The sequence below is a fragment of the Apiospora aurea genome (assembly GCF_038362705.1).
Source record: "Apiospora aurea strain CBS 24483 chromosome Unknown utg000005l_segment0_segment0, whole genome shotgun sequence".
Lineage (NCBI taxonomy): Eukaryota > Fungi > Ascomycota > Sordariomycetes > Amphisphaeriales > Apiosporaceae > Apiospora > Apiospora aurea.
The window spans coordinates 973,439-995,153 of NW_027117392.1; the positions used below are offsets into that span (position 1 = coordinate 973,439).

Here is a 21,715-nt window from a genome sequence, read left to right on the forward strand (position 1 = left end):
GATGTCGCAAACCGGGCCTGTCAAGACCGGGGCATACCGCGGACTGGCTGGGATGCGGATGCGAAGCTGTCGCGGGCTGCGGGTGTTCAGAGTTGAATGGGCGTTGAGAGCGACGCCGATGGGGCTTCAATTACTAAGTAAACGAAATGTATGCAATCTAGAAGTTCACACTGCCCATGCGCCAGGCTGGCTGGAAATCCAAAGTGATATCATTTCCAAGCCGCTGGATCCGCTCTTTGCTTTAAGTACCGTTCCTCGGTTAGCGGTTGGTTGTTCGGCTTTGTGGCTGCGCTTTGTGGCTACAGATGAGCAGGTGCTGATACACCTTGGTCACAGGCAAACACGGCTGTTGCAGTCAACAATGAGTGAGTACGAATGAGCAGAACACATAGCTGAGAGCCGAGATGTGTGTAGGCCTGGACTTTCTAGGAGAAGACATATATGATCGACGTCAAGAGTTGGATGTTCTAGCCTCCTAACCTCTGCTAAACCTGCACTTGCCCACACTATCTAAATCAAGTAGAGGCTCCCTCGCTTTTTTGTTAGCGTCTAGGCAGCCCCACAGAATTGACTCTTCGCTGCCTGTACCCGCTACGGTTAACTGAATAGGGAGGTTCCGTCAAGTACCGTCTCATTTACTTCACCTGCCTACATGTAGTCACCTCGACTCCGTTGCTGTCATCTTTAGCGGATGCATTCTGCCCTCGCATCTCGCTAAAACCATTAATTAAATGTGTCATAGGGCCACGGCTACGAAGTGCGCCATCACGGCTTCTCCCATTACCCGCTGCTCCCCCAGAATTCGGAAATGCTGTTACAGGCCTCGCCCCGGGCCGAGAAGGCCAGAGCCTTTCCGACAAGGTGTCCAGGTGATGGATTGCCAACGATGAGTCCTATGCTTAACTGTATGTGGTAACAACTCACGACTGCCTGTTGGAGTCGAGGTCTTGGGTAAGTCAAATCCACCGCCAAAATCGAATGCCTTGGCCAAAGGCACAGACAGTATAGGCAAACTCGCAAAACCTCTCGGCGAAGATGGTGAACCCTCTTGATTGTTGCGAGCCTGCCTAGGCATTTTTCTTGCGGAGGAAAATCTTTGCACGTGGTATAAATGCCCAGTACTCTGTATAAGCTCTAGTATGGCGGGTTCAGACCGCACAGGTATAGGCGAATCTGGCGATTCTTGGCTCATAGATGGCACCAATCAGAGAGAGCCCGAAATCAAGTTTCGATCTAGATCCGGTCTGTATCCCAGATTCGGAATGCCTCGACATGCAGAGACCGTATCTCACCTGCATATAAATTGATGTAGCCCAGGAACACCAAGCCTCGACTATGTTCATTGGTGCGGATCCGGAACGGGGCACCTGGAAGAGAGCCCAGTGCCTACTTTTGCTGCCTTACATGGACTAATATATCACTAGTAATGCAGTCTGCCTCGTTCATATTGCTTGCTGCTGCCCACGTAAGTATAAATAATGATTCATTTTGGTCTTCCCATCCCGCCGACCCCCTTCCCTCATGCGACCCAGAGGCACTTCAGCCCCTTTGCTTCGTTCGCTCGACTTTTCGTCAAGTATACCCCCAAGGTGGTTCCGCGACCTGTCAGTTAGTCCAATATGCATTTCCATGTTATGTTTGCGTTGGCTTCGACTGCCCTTCTTGCTATTTCGGCGGCGGCGGCGGCGGCGTCCCCCGCTTACCAGCAAGACGTTGTAAAGGGCTTACAGGAACAAGCCATTGCAGCCTTGAGGGAGAAGGCCACCACCGAAAAGGGGTCCTCATCATGCAACCTCTTCAATGCCCATATTCGCAAGGACTGGTAGGTCTACCCAAACCATGGCTTCCCAGTCATTCATGGCGTGCTGACTGACCTTTGACATTAGGGCTGTCATGACAGCGATGGAGAGGAAAGCGTACACCAAGGCCGTGAACTGCCTCCTGAACAAGCCCTCAAAGTATGACCCAAATGTGGTGCCCGGTGCGAAGAGCCGATACGACGACTTTGTCGCTCAGCACATCAACCAGACCATGTCGATTCACGGCACTGGCAACTTCTTGAGCTGGCATCGGTACTTCGTTTGGTCGTATGAGACGGCGCTGAAGGAAGAATGTCATTATGAAGGCTATCAACCGGTGAGTCGCGACCCTCCACTGATTTCGAGGAGCAAAATCTTACACGGTATTACGTATAGTACTGGAACTGGCTTTCTTACCAAGACAACCCCAGCGAGTCGCCCGTGTTCGATGGCAGTGACACTAGCATGAGCGGTGATGGTGCCTTCGTCGCACACAATGGCAGCGTGAGCGGTGCCGGAAACATCTTCCTTCCCTCCGGCAAGGGAGGCGGTTGCATCACCAGTGGACCGTTCAAGAACATGACCGTAAACCTCGGCCCCGTCTCTCCGGCCATGGACGGCGAGACCAAGGTGCCCAGCACGTTCGCGTGGAACCCGCGCTGTCTGAAGAGGGACTTGAGCGCCTACACGGCAGGGAAGTGGCTCACGCTCACCAACTTGCTTAACATCACCACCGGCCCCGCCGCGAGCACCATCGAGACATTCCAAGACGAACTGCAGGGACGCTTCACAGATAAGTTCCTCGGCATGCACGCGGCGGGCCACTTCGTTCTCGGCGGCGACGCAGGCGATCTCTACGCATCGCCCGTGGATATAGCTTTCTGGTTGCACCATGCCATGCTTGACCGTATCTGGTGGATATGGCAGGCGTTGCACTTGCCCCAAGCCTTCACCGTGGCTGGCACCATCACCATACTCAACAGACCACCCAGCCGAAACACGACCTTGGAGGATCCCATCTACATGGGCCAGTCGAACGCCCCTGAGCGCCCTATCTCTCAGCTGCTTAACACTCTTGGAGGGGAGCCGCTTTGCTATATATACCTCTGAAGGATACTATACAATTCAAGCTTATACTACTTTATATGTTCCTGGTCGTGAGCGGTTTGATGTGAATATGATTGTTCTCCTGACCAAGGTCAGCCGCCCTAATTCCAGAGTTTCTCCATACAATTCACTCTAGAAGTACACACAGTTCAGAGTACCAGGATCTGCCTGCTTGTTTTCCAATCCAAGTATGTAGTCGCAACTTACTCCATCCTCTAAGTGAATGTAGAGTGCCTGTGAGACTGAGCTGAAGGAATTGTGAAATGGGGTAACGACAATGTCACGGGTTCCTGTCCGTGAATGCAACCTGATAGTGAGTGCAATGTGAAATGGACAGAATGTGAAATTGAATACAGACCCATGGTGAATACAGCATTGAATGCAATGATGGCCCAGGTGATCCCAACTCATTGCTAGAAGCCTATAGATAAGACAGTGGTCTCTCCTCAAGCCTCAACCCTGCTCAACTCCCACATTCATCCTTCCTTTCCCTCGACCTCCAGACACACCCCACTGTCCACAATCCACAACCTTCGCTACTTTGCTCTTCACTTCTGCTTCTCGACTCAACCCTAATAACACAACAACCCTGGCTTGGTATCCTACTGCACGTAGTGAAACATCATCCACCATGCAGGCCGTCCTCTACCTGGCTGCCGTTCTCTTCGGCTTCTGCGTCTCCATCGCTTCTTCGATGCCCGTCGCTGATGCAATCATCCCCGTGGTTGCTCCTAACAACATCACCAAGGTCAACGCCAACGAGGACCATGCCATCGTCCCCGTCGTGGCTCCTAACAACCTCACCAAGGTCAATGATGACGGTGGTGATTCCGGCACATACAATTGCTTTGGAGTAAGTTCCCTTTCCTCCCCTTCCTACCATGCACGCAGCTGTCTTTCCGCAACCGCAACCGGTGGCCACGAAAACAAGAAAATGTACACGGGCTAACCAACGCGACTGCTTTACAGACTCTCGACGCCTACTCTAGCGATTGCGCAACCCTGGCTGCCAACCTTCCCAGGACCACCGACCGGATCATCACCAATGCCCACCAGTGCGTCGGCTTCTACTACGGCGCCTGCGTGGCCAAGTTCTGCTCCAACAACGAACACAAGCTCTACATCCCCAGCGACGAGTTCGCCGACCATGTCTCCTTGCTGACCGGCTGCACCAACAACGTTCAGAACGGCGTCATGGCCCCCTGCAGCGACGACTCGTTCCAGGGCAGCTGCGCTTGGTGGCAGGTCTGGCTGCAGTCGAACCCCGACTTGATGACCCAAGGTGGTGGCAAGCGTTCCGACTAGAGGAACTACGAACGACACGAGAAAAGGTTGTGGGAGACTCATCAATTAGAGCTCCGATTTGGGTTGCTGGATAGCTGTAACACTGCTTTGGTTCATCCACGTTATGGTCTCTAGGACAACTGAGCTCTCTGCTCGTCGTCGTCGATAGGACAAACCACACCCCAGGAGTGGAATAATGGAGTAACTGCTCTTCCATATGCTTTTGTTTGGTGTTCTCGCCTTATTGTGAAATAATAATATATGTGGTAGCTTGATACATTTGTCGGCCAGACGACTGGCTCGCTTGTTATGGGAGGATACGATTCCTTCTGGCCAACACTTGCTCTGGCCTGCTCTTTCGTGTAGGGTACTCGCCATGTGGATCTTTTGGCAATCTATATGGTTCATCAGTTGTTTACCTTTCGACACCCTGATTCAAGACATGGCCAGACTTTGATCGACACAAAGGATTCCTTCGAGACAGTGGCAACGCATGCGGTCGGGCTCTGACAACAAAGAGGTCCAATAGACCCAATTTATGAGCAGGAACCCAAGAATAACCCCAAAATGATAACAATGTTGCTGGTACCATAATCAGGAGTTGTTCTGCTGGTCTTGTGCTGTGAATACCTGAATCAATACACACTTACAAACCGTCGCTCCAGCGTTCGTTCGGCCGGGCATATTCGCCCCAAAGCTTGACATTTACCTACACGTCCGCCATGGCAACAGCCATACCTCCCAACGACAGCCTCCTCCGGCGAGTCCAAGATCATTCCGCCGCAGCCGTCCAAAACCACCTCCGCTCTACCACATCTTCCCACACCGGCTCGGGGGCCCTAATAGCAACAATATGCGTCCTCGTCATTGTATTACTCGGCGCGGCGATAGGATACCTACTTCTGAGGCGCTTCTTCAAGAAGAAGAAGGAGAAGAATGCGCCGCTGCGGACATTCGTGGGGGATCAGTCGGGAGCTTGAGGGGAGAATCGGGTGCTGGCTGGCATAGAACATCAACCTGCCAAGCGCTCAGGATTACACCTAGCCAAAGGAAAGGGGTAGCAGCGACGGCAGCAAAGACTTTGATGTATATAATTTAATGGCAAATCAAATTACGGCCTAATCGAGCCCGAAATATTTCATTTCTGCTTTGGTGAATTGCCACGGTTGCAGTCGGGGAGAGCGCCAATGAGGTGCTGTATGCACCTGCCCGTATCGAAACAGGTAATCGTGCTGTACCCCGCAGATTTTCATAGCAGAGAGGAGTGAGTGGCCAGGAAAGAATCAATAGAGAAGCGCCTATTGCACTTGTCTTCACTGTTCACCCGTGTGAATAACAGCTGCAAGGCGTGGCATCATCTTCCAGAGGTATACTCGAAAAGCAGACAGGTCCGATTGCAAGCTTCTCGATTCTGGGCAGAATACATCTAGGACAGAGCACGCGCTGGTAAGTTGAATTCTACACGCGTAGGCAGCGACCTGTATTGCTTGTTGTGCTACGCGCTTCAGCTAACAATGACCAATGCAGCCTCTGGGTAGCGAAGTAGGGAAAGATATCGGCGGGGTCACACACAAAAGTAAGAGCAATACAGTTACATGGAGGCTTTGAGCAGTGGTTGCTCCCCGAGCTGGATGCCATTACTTGAATAGTGGGCAACATTGGAACAAAAAGCTGCTCGAAGTGCACCTAGCATCAACATTCTGGCGCCTGCATCTTTGCACGTGTACCTGCTCTCCCACCAGCCTTCACCCACATAGCACTTCTTGCCCATCACGGCAGTATTTGACACCCAACAAGGCAGGGATCGATGTACAAATACGACATTTGCTTCTTTCTCGAGTTGACCTTACCAAAAGTTCTGTGAAGGGAAAAGAAACTGCAGTCCTTTGGCACTTGTTGCAATCTTGTTTTGCTACATGCAGAGTAAGTTCTCCCCCCCTCGTCATGCTTGTACGTATCGGAACTCCTCGACAGTCTCCCATCACTGTGAACAACACGGATATTTTCTTTCTGACAAGGCATGTGTTAGGAGTATTATTTATCGGCCGCATTGTTTGGCAACATTCCATTGCTGTTACGACCTGGGCTTCTTTGGTTGTCCACCATGGCGCACAGGGTCAGTGTGTTGCAAGATATGCTACTCGATAATACCTCAGAGGGCATGGAGGCAACATCAGAACTTGCTGAAGACAGTATTGAGAGTCGTTTGGGCGATATTATATCTGCAATCAAAAGCCTGGCTCAGCATGCTATCAATACCAACGACGGATCACCGAGCCAGCAATCTCTCAACCCTCTCAATGCTACACTTGCCTTTTCTCAGAGCAATGCCATTACAGAAAGCTTCGATCGTGCCATGAGGGCTATTCGAAGCGAAACCTACAGGGCTGCCGGCCAGGTTGACGATGCTCTGCGGGTGTCTCAGGTCTCGCATCTCAGTGGTCCCGTCCAAGGTCCCATCACCCTACCCGGTATTGACCGTGACCATGAACTCAACAAGCTCTTGAACCTGGTTTTCACCGAGGGCAAGAACTTCTATCGACTTGCCGACACAAATCCGAACATGCCTTCGATCATCGTCGACCAGGAGGACGGTCTCGCGCCTCTCTCAAAACCCCCAGGAACTATTCTTCTTCTGCCTACTTCGAGGAACGTCAAGATCTTACAGCATGCGTATGGAAGAGCGCTCAAGCACAAAGTTGACCTAATCCAAAGCTATATCACGGCTGCGGGTACCGACAGTGCGATGGCGGCTCCGAAGCGTCACAAGCCTGCCCACGAAAATGACTCAATGACGGCCCTGCCGAAAAAGTATAAATTTGGCCCCTTCATTGATATGAAAACGGTGGAGATTGACGGCATCATGAAGGAGAAAACTGGCACCAGTGAGCTCGTATTGGCATTCCTTCTCCCCTCGGGCGACTGCCAATATGTCGAAGTTACATCTGGCAACACCAAGGAGAAGGCAGCTGTTAAGAGCGACCTGGTGGTGCCTGTGTCTGACGATGCTATCAAGTTGCTGTACGAGCTATACGGCGAGCTGAAGGAGCTCATTGCTCGGCGCATGGCTACGGCTGGCGCTCAGGGGCCCGCACAAGCGCAAGCTGCTCATGATCCGACGGATGTAGCCCTATTCCGCCGGATGCGGGATACTACTCTCGGCGACGAAGATGACAATGGCCCTGGCTCGAAGAGGGTGAAGACCTCTAAGTAGATTGATCACGGACTTGCATCCATAATCGCTCTGGCTGCACTGATGTCTCGCTTAGACGGCCTATGTCAGGCATACGAGCACGAGCACATACGCCATGGATTCTTCTTCACGCCGACTACGGACGATACTGCGAGCTATGATAGGGCGATGTGCACCTTTCACAGCTTGATGTTACATCAAGACTGCAGAATCGGGCAGGACTTAGGCAAATGATATGGTTCTCTAGTAAACAATTCTGCACCACTAGGCTTATCCCGGTACTCCGATATCGTGAAGCGCTTTTTGATTTTAAAGTCAAGCAGTCGCAACGATATTTTTATGTCATTTGAACTCATGCTTGCCTCCATCTTAACAAAAAGCAGGCTACCTTGCATGTTTTACCATCACGATGAAAGGTATCTAGTGAAACCAAGAGTCTCGAGTGGCCGAATACCACTTCCTGGCGGGTGTGAACGACTGAAAACGTCGGGTTCACCAAGCCACGAGGTTTCGAGCTGCAGTCAAACAGAGGCAGAGGTTAATTGGACATGGGTATGCATGCAGAGACAGGAAAGGACAGTCTTGCTGGTCTTGGGGGTACTGATATTTGTATTTGGAGATGAGATTAGTAGGTAGTTGCTCGTGGACCTTGACGGATTAACCCCCAAGATCATTCATTAATCGTTATATATCCACACCAGCTATGATGTGCCATTTAAAGTGCTTTCCCCCAAACAAGAGAGGAATCGTGCTGGTCCCGAGATGTGGCTGTTCGTAATATCCACCACAATAATAGGGGCATGCCAGATAATAACCATACCCGGGAGAAATCTATAGGTCTATACGTCTATGCCTTTCTTTTCTCTTTCAATCTATGAATAGGGTATCCCCGAAGAGATACATATGCTCTCCACGGAGCCTCACACCTTTTCGCATGCGATTAAGGCTCTGAAGAATCCGATACGACTCGGGGTATCAGAGCCTCGATCTGTAGAGTCATTTGAATCTGAGTGGTTGGCTTGTACGATATCATCGTTCAGCGCGGCGTTTTCGCGCTCTTTCTTGCTCAAGTGAGATTTGTGCAGCTCTTGCACTTTCCACCCCCGCAAGAGCCAGGAGAACATGCAGGCACCCATGAACATGACGCCAATGAAAATCTGCACGTCGACGTAGCCATTCGGCCCCGGTTTCCTCAACCCCAGTGCGATCACCTCGGCGAAGGTGGAGGGGGAGGACCAGGACGAGCCAGGATATTGACAGTGCTAGTGCCCATTAGTTGAGTGCTCGAATGTAGGGAACCATCAAATAGGAATGTATTGGTCTTACCGGATGGAATCAGCTGCAAACCTACGACCTCAGCACAGACCGGCGCAACTACCGCCCACAGAGTTCCTGCAACCATACCCGAAAGCAGGGCGAATACTACGCAGGCAGCTAGCGATTTGGCAGCAAATATCCATACGAACAGGCAATATAGTCCACAGAGGCCTGTAGCAAATGTGCAAGCGTTAATGCGGCCAAATATATCACTGGACAGACCAACGAGAGGTCTTCCAATACCCTGGGCCACTTCGATATCGTTAGTTCACGAACAAACCGAAGAAGGAAGTTTGGGCGAACTCACAGTTGAACATGGCTCCAACGAGGGATGCTTGTGAAGCAGTCAACCCCATGCGACGGGAATAATCCACTATGCTGAATATCAAGGCAATGTACGGGATGATGGAGAAGACCAACCAGCCCTGAAACAAGAGGAACGACGGCCTCTTCAGCAGTTTGAAGTTTAGGGCGACGTGGACAGAGCCAACAGCCTTGTTCCGGTCACGAATGATCAAGGCGCCAAGGCTGTTGACGACGAAGCAAACGATGGCCAGGACCCTGAAAGTCCAGGGCAGGCCGATCTTGCCGATCATAGCATTCGCCGCCAAAGAATACGTCAGCCCTCCAAAACCCGACCCGGAAGCGGCGAGGGCATTTGCCAACGAGCGCCGCTCATTGAACCACTGAGCGGTCACAGGTATGGCCGTGGTGAAGATCAATCCCATGCTATGTGAGTGGTTAGATATGTCTCATTGTCTCGTAAACGACATGGGATATTATCACTCACCCTGCCCCGAATGCAACACCTTGACTTAAGACTAAATGCCATATCTTGGTAGTGAATGATGCACCAATGTAGCTGGCGCTGGAGATATCATTAGCTATAGCCAACATACGATGCGTCGAGTATCCTTACGTTTCGAGAATAGCACCGACGAAGATGGTCTTGTTCGTTCCCATCGGCTTCCAACCCACGAGGGCAGTTGCGAGAGGTGATAACAGCAGGGCTAGAAGAACCGTCAGACGAGACCCCCCATGGGTTTTGCACGTTGTCATGTCATGGAGATGGGTACTTACCAATCGAAATGGAAAGACCTCCGATGAATGCATAGACGATTGGGTTTGCATTGCTAAAGTTGGGGTCTGAAGAGTTGAGGTAATACGCAAGGAACACGCTATATGTCTACCAAGTACATGTAAGCAAGTATACTGTCAAAACCGGAGAGTATAGGCTAATGCCGAGGAGCTTCGCCAATCAGACACAACTTACCGAGTTCAAGCCCCAAGTATGCATATTTAGTATCCCTACAGTCAGGACTATAATCCTGCACCGCCGGGGAACAGTATACAAATCAGCTACACGCCGTCCCATCTCAAGCCATACAGGTACACTACATCGTCGGCCATGGAAGATGCTGTCGATAACTTACCAGCCATAACCGCCCTCTTTGAACTCTTCATTGCCGGCCTCCGCTGGGACTGGCGAGGTCAGACTGGTGAGCGCAGCACCGTCCGAACCAATGGCTGATTTCTCTGGCCGGGTTGTCTCCTGCATTTCGCTTGGTGGGATAGACGCCATTTTACTTTGAGTTGCTGCTATACTCCTCCAGCGGCAAGGATATCGAAAAGAACAAGAACACCTGGAGAAGCCTGGAACCACATCACGGCCATTGAAAATTCTGTGTTTCGGAGCTCACGACTACATATTAAAACTTACAATCCATGACAAATCGTTGGGATTTGCTCGCCGCTTGAGTGGATCGGAAATAAATCCGGCAACAGGTAAGGCGTGCCCCCCCTTCCGTGGGTACTCGAAGCGACGGAAGAGGGCCGACGGATCGAATGTCTGTCTGCCATGCCAGGGCTCCTGGCACACCTAGCCGCGATATGTGGGACTTTCTGTAGCGGTTGGGACTCCGCAAGCCGGGCCTGTTTCCTCATCGGCCAGCAATCGGAGCAGGATCACATACCGCGGCGATGCTGAAGATGAGATCGCCATGCTGTGCATAATCAGAGATGCGAGGGGCAAGATAAGCAAGGCACAAGCAAGGGCTATGGTTGCCTCTTCCAGCAAGCACTCATGAACATCTGTCAAGGCCAAGCCTAGGAAGCCGACCCTGGAAGCACGATAGCGGCCGAGATTGTGGATTTGCTGCTGCAAGGCTGCAGCTGGAACGGCCAAAATAACCTACTACGGACGTAGTGACATGGTTAGACGGTCGAGGACTGACTCGGTGTTAACTTCGGGGTCCTGCAAGCGCTGTTCGATTAGCGGTATCTCATCTATTTTGCTGGGTGCTTGCGCCCTGTTCTTGGAGAGGTAACAGCAGATTGTCACGACAGCGGCCTTTGAACTTGGAATATATAAAGGGGAGGCGACAGCCGTTGTTATATCTGGACATCAGTCGGGCAGCACAACATCAGACTGGATGGGGAAAGTCGTCGTGTTGTTCCCTACCTTATCCTTGGGTCGATCGTGAGCAATTTAACAGCAAGTCTGGTTCAGGTGGCTGGTAGCGCTGTTTGACCGCTCTGTGAATTCCAAGGTGGAGTTCGTGAATCAATACACCCTCCAAGCCAGACACCGCCGGGGAGGATGCTGGCGGAGGAGAAGTAGAAAAGGTAAAGCCTTTGAGCAATTGCGTACTGGTATGGCACGATGCACTATCCTCTCAATCACAGAACGTGCCCGTCGTTTTATACCTTGGTTTGGTTATTCGCATATTTGCTAGCTTGCTTGCTTGCTTGCTTGCCTGGAGTCCTGGACAGACTGACCGATTAACAGAGAAAGCACGAGCCATAGAAGTAAGAAGCCGGTAGAATTGATTGACTTTGGATGGTGCATCTTTAAAAGAAAATAGCTGCCTGCCATATGACGCATTCCACCTACCTACTTATCAGTAACTTTTTTAAAGCTTAATAGCTCCTGTTATAGAAAGGAAAGGAAATAAAACGGCAGAACACTTATTAGAAAAGGTTTAAGTAAACAATTCGATGGTACAGTGAAATATTATTAGTTATAAAATAAAGTTAATTAAAAAACCTTAATTATTAAGGCGATAATATAGTGTATAATAAATACCCTTATAATTATAAGTAGTAAAAACTATTTATATAATAAAAACTATATAATATAGTTTATTATTATACGACGTATATTATTTAATAATATACTTTTTCTATTTCTTAACCCTTTTATATAAATTAATTTAATTATAACGCTTAAAATTAATTAAAATTACTCGCTATCCGATTCCTCGCTTAATTTTATATCTTTTTTATATATTCACGTATTGTGATTTATCTCGCTGTAAATATTATAATATCTTTTACTAGTCGCCCTCCGCTTTAATAAACCTTTATTTTTATTTTTATCGGGCGCTAAACGCTTCCCTTTTACCTTTTTATCCTATAATTATTAAAATTCCTTAATAATAAAGGCTTTTTTAAATTAAACTCGCGACTTTTTAGCTTTCTAGCGCTTAGAAAATATTAAATTAACCTCCTTTAATATATATATTTTATTATATATAAAGGTTATTTTATAAGCTATTTTCATTATATCCTTCGTTATTTAATTTACTATATTTAAAATTAGCGTTAAAGAGTTTCCTTAATAGATAAATACCCTCTTTTTAATATAAATAGAGTATTTAATTATTTATTAAAGGTTATAAGTACTAGCTGTCTTTAAATAGAATAGGTTAAGTGTAAACGTTTGGAGACGTATATTTAGCTTATTAATTACTTTATTAAGGTTATAAGGTATTAAATTAAATACGTTAAATTTAAATTTAATATTAGTTTCCGTAGAAATAATAAAAAACACGGCTTTAAAAGTAATAAAGAACTCGAGCTTAATAATATAGTTTATAGAAACCTTAATAAATAACTCGACTTCTTTTAAATAAGTACGCTTTAAAAGCGAATAAAGTGTTATATCGAGAGATTAAAGTAAATACGATAAATAGGGAGGTATATTAATAATAATAATATCGTTATTTTAGTAATATACTTTAAATTCGGTTAAAATATAACTCTCGTAGTTATTAAGAATTAAAAGGCGGTAGCGACCCTTCGTTTACGATTTAATATATTTATTAAAGTGTTTAATTTAGTCTAGGTTTATTTCGTTATTAATTTAGCTATTAAAAGTTAATTTAATTATTTAATCGCTCGATAAATCGGTTTCGCGGGATTAATTCGCGAGGTAATATTAATTTTAAATAATTAAAAACGGCGAAATATATTAACTTTATAAATTAATATATTTAATCGTTATTGCTTATTCCCGATTACTAAACTAAACCGACTTCGCTTTTTTACGCCGCTCGGCGCGTATTATAATAAATATTAACCTAATTATATTTATTATAAAGCTAGTTTTATTGAAATTTTAAATATTTTCGTTAATAATCCCGCATTTCGCTTTTATATTCGCGATTAATATAAATTAAATAGAAATAATTTTAAAATCCTTATAAAAAGCTTTTTAGTAATCGTATTAACGATTTATTTTAATCTTTAAATCCGGGTTATAATTAATAAAACGCTTAATTTAATATTTACCGACGCGATCGCCGCCGCGCGACGCGGTAAAAAGATTAGTTATATCTTTTATATTAGCGAAATTAGGAGGTATCCTTTAAATATTTAGATTAATTATATACTTATAAAGTACCTCTTTTTTAATTAAATTTATTTTACGTCGTTTCGGTCGGGTTTCGCGTTTTAAAATTCGGCTATAAATTTAATAACGTAAAATTAATTCGGGTATATTATAAACTTTTATTATTACTCTTTAATTTATTTAATTTAGTTCGTTTTATATCGCTTAAATTATTAAAACTATTCGATCTTTTTAAGATTAATTAAGCATTATAATTATAAAGGTATTATATATTAAAGTTTAATTATATTAGAATTAAATTAAGGTGCGTTACTAAATAATATACGTCGCGTAGTAGTAAACTATATTATATATAGTTTTTAAAAAGTTATAATTATAAATATTAAATTAAAAGGTTTTAATATTATTAATAAAAGTTAAAAGTTTATAACGTGGTTTACTACTACGCGACGTATATTACTTAGCGACGCACCTTTTTCACTTCTTAATCTTTTTATATAAATTAATTTAATTATAACGCTTAAAATCAATTAAAACTACTCGCTATTCGATTCCTCGCTTAATTTTATATCCTTTTTATATATTCGCGCATTGTGACCTGTTTTACCGTAAACACCACAGCGCCTTTCACCGGTCGCCCTCCGTTTCGACGAATCCTTATTTTCACTTTTATCGGGCGTTGAACGCTTCCCTTTTGCCTTTTCGTTTTGTAGCTACTAATATTCCTTAATAATAAAGGCTCTTTTAAGTTAAACTCGCGATTTTTTAGCTCTCCGGCGCTTAAAAAATACTAAATTAGTTTCCTTTAATATATATATCCTATCGCGTATAAAGGTTATTTTATAAGCTATTTTAATTATATTTTTCGCTATTTGGTTTATTATATTTAAAATCGGCGTTAAAGAGCTTCCTTAATAGGTAAATACCCTTTTTTAATATAAATAAAATATTTAATTGTTTATTAGGGGTTGGACGGCGTTTAAGGGTCGTAGGTATTAGCCGTCCTTAGACGAGATGGGTTAAGTGTAGGCGTTCGGAGACGTATATTTAGTTTATTAATTACTTCGTTAAGGTTATAAGGTATTAAATTAAATGCGTTAAATCTAGATTTAATATTAACTTCTATAAAAATAATAAAATACGCGGCTTTAAAAGTGATAAAGAACTCGAATTTAATAATATAGTTTATAGAAACTTTAATAAATAGCTTAATTTTTTTCGAATAAGTACGTTTTAAAAGCGAATAAAGTATTATATCGAGAAGTTAAAGTAAGTGCGATAAATAGGGAGGTATATTAATAATAATAATATCGTTATCTTGGTAGTATACTTTAAATTCGGCCGAAATATAGTTTTTATAATTATTAAGAATTAAGAGGCGGTAGCGATTTTTCGTTTACGATTTAGTATATTTATCGAAGTATTTAATTTAGTTTAGGCTTATCTCGTTATTAGTTTAATTATTAAAAGTCGGTTTAATTATTTAATCGCCCGGTAAATCGGTTTCGCGGGATTAGTTTACGAGGTAATATTAGTTTTAAACGATTAAAAACGGCGGAATATATTAGCCTTACGAATTAATATATTTAATCGCCGTTACTTATTTTCGATTATTAAATTAAATAGATTTCGCCTTTTTACGCCGCTTAACGCGTATTACGACGAGTATTAACCCGATTATACTTATTATAAAGCCGGTTTCGTTGAAATTCTAAATATCTTCGTTAACGATCCCGTATTTCGCCTTTATATTTATAACTAGTGTAAACTAAATAAAAATAACTTTAAAATCTTTATAAAAAGCCTTTTAATAATCGTACCGATAATTTATTTTAGTCTTTAAATCCGGGTTACGGTTAATAAAACGCCTAACTTAGTATTTACTAACGCGGTCGCCGTCGCGCGACGCGGTAAAGAGATTAGCTATATTTTCTATATTAACGAGATCAGGAAGTATCCCTTAAATATTTAAATTAATTATATATTTACGAAGTATTTCTTTTTAATTAGATTTATTTTACGTCGTTTCGATTAGATTTCGCGTTTTAAAGTTCGGTCGTAAATTTAATAGCGTAAAATTAATTCGGGTATATTATAAGCTTTTACTATTACTCTTTAACTTATTTAATTCGATCCGTTTCGTGTCGCTTAAATTATTAAAATTATTCGATCTTTTTAAGATTAATTAAGCATTATTATTATAAAAGTATTACGCGTTAAAGTTTAATTATATTAGAATTAAATTAAAGTGCGTCGCTAAGTAATATACGTCGCGTAGTGGTAAACTACGTTATATTTTCTTATTAAATTTATTATTAAAAAATTAAGTTCGCTTAAATTTTAATTAAAAAAAAGAAAAGTTATTTACTTAAATTAAAGATTAAAAATAAATTTTTTAATAATAAATTAATAATTTATATAACGTGGTTTATTATTAAGTGAGCCGTATTATTAAGAGGCTTAATATTTTTATTTACCTTTTTTATTAAACTTTAATACGTAATAACTCTATTAATATTATACCGATTTTATCCTAAGAAAATCGAATCGTTTTAACGATTTAAGCGATACGTAAAGGCCGAAATTAAATTAATTAAAAACGTATTACCGTTATATATAACGTTTTATACGAAACGTTACGTAATTAAATTAACGGCCGAACTTTACGATACGAAATTCGATACCTACGATATAAATTAAATATAATTAAAAAGAGGTATTTCGTAATTATATAATTAATTTAAATATTTAAGGGTTACCTCTTAATTTTAATATTATAAGAGATATAACTAATCTCTTTTTAAAGTCGCGCGGCGGCGACCGCGTTAATAAGTATTAAGTTAAGCGCTTTATTAATTATAACCCGGATTTTAAAACTTAAATAAACCGTTAATATAATTATTAAAAGGCCTTTTATAAAAATATAGGTGTTATTTCCGGCTAGTTTAAACTAATCGCGAATATTAAAGCTAAATACGGTATCCTCGACGAAAATATATAGAATTTCGATAAGATTAGCTTTATAATAAATATAATCGGGTTAACCTTCGTTATAATATATACCGACCGGCGTAAAAAGGCGAAGTCGGTTTAGCTTAATAATCGAGAATAATTAACGGTTATTAAATATATTAATTCCTAGGGCTAATATATCCCGCCGTTTTTAATCGTTTAAAATTAATATTACCTCGCGAATTAAACTATCGAATATAACTTACCGAGCGATTAAATAATTAAGCCGACTTTTAACGGTTAAACTAATAATAAAACGGGCTTAAATTAAATTTAACACTTCGATAAATATATTAAATTACGGGTAAAGGGCCCTTATCGCCTTTTAATTTTAAACGATTATAAAAGCTATATTTCGGCCGAATTTAAAGAATATTATAAAAATAATAATATTATTACGCTTAATATACCTCCTTATTTCTCTTATTTATTTTAACCTCTAAATATAGTACTTTATTCGTCGTTAAAGCGAGTATATTCGAAAAAAATCGAGTTATTTATTAAGGCGTCGATAAATTATATTATAAAGCTAAAGTTTTTTTATCGCTTTTAAGGCAGCGTATTTTATTATTTTCACGGAAAATAATATTAAATTTAAATTTAAAATAACTAGTTTAATACCGTATTATTTAAACGAAGTAATTAATAAGCTAAATATACGTCTTTAAACGTTTATACTTAGCTCGTTATACTTAAGGACGGCCGGTACTTATAACCTTTAAACGCCGTTTAACCCTTAATAAACGACTCGATATTCTACTTTTATTAAAAGTAAGGTTTTTACTTATTAAGAAAGCTCTTTAACGTTAATTTTAAATATTATAAATTAAATAACGAAGGGTATAAACGCGATAACGTATTTAATAATTTTTATACGCGTAAAAATCTATACTTTATAAACGGTTAATTTAACCCTTTTTAAACGTTAAAAAGCTAAGAAATTATAAGTTTAATTTAAAAGAGTCTTTACTATTTAAAAATTTTAAGAGCTATAAAATAAAAAAATAAAAGGGAAGTATTTAGCGATTAATAAAGGCGAAACTAAGGGTTTATTAAAATAAAAGGCGATTAGTAAAAAACGTTATAGTATTTACGGGAAGATAGGTTATAATATATAAATATACGAAAAAGAGATAAAATTAAGTAATGAATTAAATAGCGAGTAGTTTTAATTAATTTATATAAAAAGGTTAAAAAGTGAAAAAAGTATATCGTTAAGTAATATATATCGTGTAATAGTAAATTATATTATAATTATATTTTAATCTTTAAATACTTATATAATAATAATTATATATAAAATATAAACTAAAGTTACTTATAATTATAAGGGTATATACTATAATTACATTAATAACACCACTAAACTTTGAACTAAGCCGCGTTTCGAACTAGAGGCAGGAGCTCAGGCAGGTAGGAGTTCAGGCAGGAGGTGCACCGGTGCACCTTCGATTGATTCGACTGGACTGGGCATGCGTGCATGTTCAGCTCCAGCGGTCCAGTGCATCCAGAGCGCGGGTTCCTGAGGTTAGCCAACCCCCAGCCGCCGCCAAGAAAAAGGGACAGCACATTGGTCGCCCTAGGCAACGTTCGCCGTTCTTTTTTCTGGAGACAAGGGAAAAGTAACATGGGGCAGGAGGGAAAGAGGGAAAGACTCAAGAGGAGGGGCCCCTGGCTAGCCTCTACTTGCAACTATTGGGCATTATGATGGATTCATTCGCTTAAGGGCATGGATCGATGACTGTTACTCGCCTTCATGTGCACTTTTGCACGCACCGGCAACCATCCACACATACACCATGCCCCCCCTCCCTACCTATTGCGACGGGACCCGGTTCATAATAATAAATAGCATAACTCAACATACAGCACTCACTCACTCATACTATCGATATTCTCGACCCTCCGCGATAACAACACGACCATATCATCACCGTTTATGCATTGCTACCAAACCCTGGCTGACCCCTTTGACTCCCTTCACGCACTCCCGCTCCCTGGCAACCACTTCGAGTGGTTTGCCAGTAAACACCTCGTGCATCTCCCCGTTGCCAACACATTAAAAGTTAGAATGCATGCTTAGATCGTCCATCCATCGTCGACTTGTTTGATCACCAGTCAACCTCATCTTACTTGTTTGTGCCTTCCTCAACCACACGTGTTTTACTAAATTGGTTTTTTTTTCTTTCAACTGTACTACTGGTGAACGGCCAACCTAAGATTCCGCCAGTATGCTCCTCCGAGGCAAGTCTAAGGAGGGCTCGGGCAAGGCCTCGCCACCCAACCCGTCTCCCGCCTATATGGACAGCAAGCAATTTGGTACGTGCTTGCTTCTTGCTTCTTCGCGACAGCCTCCACCAGCTGAGCAACTCTTGGAGGCATTGCTAACATGCTCCCTCACTCTGTACGAACAGCGGCATACCTTGCGAGTCTGCGAGAGAACCGCGTCAACCGCCCCGGGACAACCTCACCACAGTCGACGGCACCAGCCATCAGCTCTCGCCGGGAATCGGATCGTTTTTCGACAGGTCGTCGCCCTACCTCAACAGTCTACTCGGAAGCATCTGCCACCACCGTCCCTCAAGCAGCACCGTCAATTGCTGCCAAGGACAGGAGTTCTCGTCCCAGCATTGCTCCGAGCGTCAGTTCTCGATACTCCACCACTACTGGCGGCCGCGACTACTATCCGGAAAAGCCATCAGCAGCCACGCCACTGAAGCCCAACGAGGTGGTGCCCAGCGCAACTTATATTGAACGAGGAAGCCGCTGGATGGAGAAAGAAGAGGCGTTTTCACTGCGTACTGCTATGGAAGACATGGATCTCCAACAACGAGGTCGATCAGGAAGCCCACAACAATCAGAACAGGGGTCTGGCAACAGCTCGCCCGTTGATGAAGCTGAAGCACGACTCTACAATGCTGCACTTGATGAAGCCGCGGAGCTCGTCTGGCAGCACCAGCACGGTGTAAAGCCTCCCGAGCCTGGAACGCCATATCACTACAAGCCACACATGCGAAAGGACAGCTACGCCCATGCCCGCACCGCCAGCATCGGACGCTATGGAAGTGATATTAGGCCTTCGGGGCTTGCGCGCGACGGATCGCGCTCGGGCTCGGGCTCGGGTTCCGGCTCGGGCAGTTCGTCAGGCAGCGATGGAAGATCCTCGCTAGAAAGCTCTCGTCCTAGTATGGAGGGTCGGCGAAGAACCTCTGACGAATCAACCAAGCAGAAGTCGTATGGCAACATGGGCAGCGGCAAACGTACCCCGTCTGGAGGTCGGCGACGCAGCAGCATGAAGCGCAACATCACCGGGGAGATTGAGAAGCCCTTCTCCGGCGATCAGATCTGGGAGGAGCCCGAGGGAGATTCGACTAGAGGGAATACGCCCAAAGCGGCACCACCCAGCACCCAGCAACCCGACAGAGCCTCGAGGGGCACCTTGCCGCTCAGACTGGCCTTGCGTAACCCCCTCAACAAGGTTCATACCGGCTCCGGGTCTACTTCTCCCGATTCTGACGCCACGAGCTCCTCCCCTGTCAATGCATCCCCTACCAAGTCTCTCCAGAAGGTGGAAATCTACCGAAATCCGCCAACCCAAACCCGCAACCCCAACTACACCGTAAACACACAGAAGCCCGCGGGCCCACGCGAGAGCGACAAAATACCCAAGAAGAATGGCGTGGAAATCCGCAGTGATGATATACGTCAGGCCACCAGCTTCAAGCTTGGAGACCGGAGCGCAAAATTGCCCACACCGTCCGCTGTCAGTGACAGGCCTGGACGCCCCATCGTAAGCTTTGATAGCAACTGGAAGGCCCCCGAGGAGGCGGCTGCTGATCACAAACCAGAGCGCAAAGAGCCCAGACGCTTCACTGTCGGGAGCCTACCAGAGCCAGGCCAAGGCGAAAGTCAGAAAGACTACCAACCCGAGCCACAAAAAAGCCAGCAAAAAGCCTCCCCCTTGCCGCCCGTCCCTTCTCACTCGTTTACGCCGCCTGCTGTATCCGCGTCAACACCTTCGTCCACATCCCGACCGTCAACTTCTAGCTACCCCTCCATCCCAAGTATTTCGATAGGTGGTCCAGAGTCCCGCGCGTCACCCCCAGTCAATATGCCCATAATTGTCACTCCAGACGACAGTCCGACCCTGCCAACGATCAACGTATCTACTGAGGATGACCGCACTCCTAGTGTGCCGATCATCGTAACGCCTGACGATAACAAGCCGTCTGCGGGTTCCAACTCCAGGCCTTCAGCGAGACCCTTGCCTACACCATCAAAGATTCGCAATGCTGGACGTAGCCACTGGTCACCAGCGCCCGGATCTGTCTCGAACCGGGCAACAGCAGTCTGCCACGAATGCAGGTTCCCCATCGAGGGCCGCTTCGTAGCGCTACATGGCGGAAGAGAGCGCTTCCACCCGCAGTGTTTCTCCTGCTATGCCTGCGGCACCGGACTGGAAGCCCTCGAGATCTCGCCCGAGCCCGATGAGTTTCGCGACGCCCGACTAGACCGCATTGCGCGTCGCGCGGCCGGCGAGGTGCTGCCCGAGGAGCCTGGCCAGACCATGGCAGAGGACGGTGACGATCGCCTGCGCTTCTACTGCCACTTGGACTGGCACGAGCTGTTCGCGCCGCGCTGCAAACACTGCAAGACACCCATCTTGGGCGAGCACATCGTGGCCCTGGGTGCCCACTGGCACTACGGCCACTTTTTCTGCGCCGAGTGCGGCGACCCATTCGAGCACGGCATGACCCACATCGAAAAGGACGGCTACGCCTGGTGCATCAACTGTCAGACCAAGCGCACCGAGCGTCGCGCCCCCAAGTGCAAGCGCTGCAAGGTCGCGGTCATTGGCCAGTATGTACAGGCCCTCGGCGGCGAGTGGCATGATGAGTGCTTCCGCTGTGGCACTTGCGGAGGCGGCTTCGCGGATGGCCAGATCTTCCCGGCCGGCGACCGCATTCTGTGCAAGACTTGCCGTATGCGGGAGCTGAAGGCCTGAGGAGAGGGAGGGAGCTAGTATAGACAGGACCACCGTAATTGATTTGGTTCAATACAGTGGACTTGAGGATTATGCTACGCCGAGAATGTCCTGATGCCCGAGGGCAGTAGAAAAGAGGGAGGAGGGAAAGTAGAAGCCTCAAGTGAGCACAATGAGAGCATCTCCCTTGTAGGAAAGCCAGCGAGACTTTGTCCAGACTCTCTTCTCTGACTTACCTACGAAGGAGTACGTGGAATGAAGAAACGATTAAACCGACGAAGTCGTCAACTTTTTGCATTTGCGCGAGCGTGTTTTTGTTTTCGCAAATCAGGCCTGTCCGTCTTCATCATCTACATGAGCCTTGGTCGGTGTATGGGCACGTGCTA

The 21,715-nt window shown here is 44.9% G+C and overlaps 6 protein-coding genes across 6 annotated transcripts; 5 read left to right on the forward strand and 1 right to left on the reverse strand.

Moving 5' to 3' along the window:
* Positions 1-1,619: 1,619 nt before the first annotated feature.
* Positions 1,620-2,909, forward strand: PG986_006882 (Tyrosinase-like protein orsC; the record flags this gene model as incomplete). The annotated part of the gene is made up of 3 exons (XM_066843104.1): positions 1,620-1,822; positions 1,887-2,136; positions 2,196-2,909. 3 exons carry the CDS (start codon positions 1,620-1,622, stop codon positions 2,907-2,909), a joined length of 1,167 nt encoding a protein of 388 aa, XP_066699216.1.
* Positions 2,910-3,537: 628 nt separating this feature from the next.
* On the forward strand, positions 3,538-4,211 carry PG986_006883 (uncharacterized protein; the record flags this gene model as incomplete). The annotated part of the gene is made up of 2 exons (XM_066843105.1): positions 3,538-3,759; positions 3,876-4,211. 2 exons carry the CDS (start codon positions 3,538-3,540, stop codon positions 4,209-4,211), a joined length of 558 nt encoding a protein of 185 aa, XP_066699217.1.
* A 701-nt stretch (positions 4,212-4,912) lies between these two features.
* PG986_006884 (uncharacterized protein) lies at positions 4,913-5,170 on the forward strand (the record flags this gene model as incomplete). The annotated part of the gene is made up of 1 exon (XM_066843106.1): positions 4,913-5,170. One exon carries the CDS (start codon positions 4,913-4,915, stop codon positions 5,168-5,170), a length of 258 nt encoding a protein of 85 aa, XP_066699218.1.
* A 1,124-nt stretch (positions 5,171-6,294) lies between these two features.
* Positions 6,295-7,404, forward strand: PG986_006885 (uncharacterized protein; the record flags this gene model as incomplete). Its single annotated transcript, XM_066843107.1, has 1 exon — positions 6,295-7,404. The coding sequence occupies one exon, from the start codon at positions 6,295-6,297 to the stop codon at positions 7,402-7,404; it is 1,110 nt and encodes a 369-aa protein (XP_066699219.1).
* An 899-nt stretch (positions 7,405-8,303) lies between these two features.
* Positions 8,304-10,258, reverse strand: PG986_006886 (uncharacterized protein; the record flags this gene model as incomplete). Its single annotated transcript, XM_066843108.1, has 8 exons — positions 8,304-8,645; positions 8,735-8,952; positions 9,008-9,429; positions 9,491-9,568; positions 9,620-9,710; positions 9,781-9,886; positions 9,974-10,028; positions 10,134-10,258. 8 exons carry the CDS (start codon positions 10,256-10,258, stop codon positions 8,304-8,306), a joined length of 1,437 nt encoding a protein of 478 aa, XP_066699220.1.
* Positions 10,259-18,576: 8,318 nt separating this feature from the next.
* On the forward strand, positions 18,577-21,350 carry PG986_006887 (uncharacterized protein; the record flags this gene model as incomplete). Its single annotated transcript, XM_066843109.1, has 2 exons — positions 18,577-18,664; positions 18,760-21,350. The coding sequence occupies 2 exons, from the start codon at positions 18,577-18,579 to the stop codon at positions 21,348-21,350; spliced, it is 2,679 nt and encodes an 892-aa protein (XP_066699221.1).
* Between the last annotated feature and the right edge of the window lie 365 nt (positions 21,351-21,715).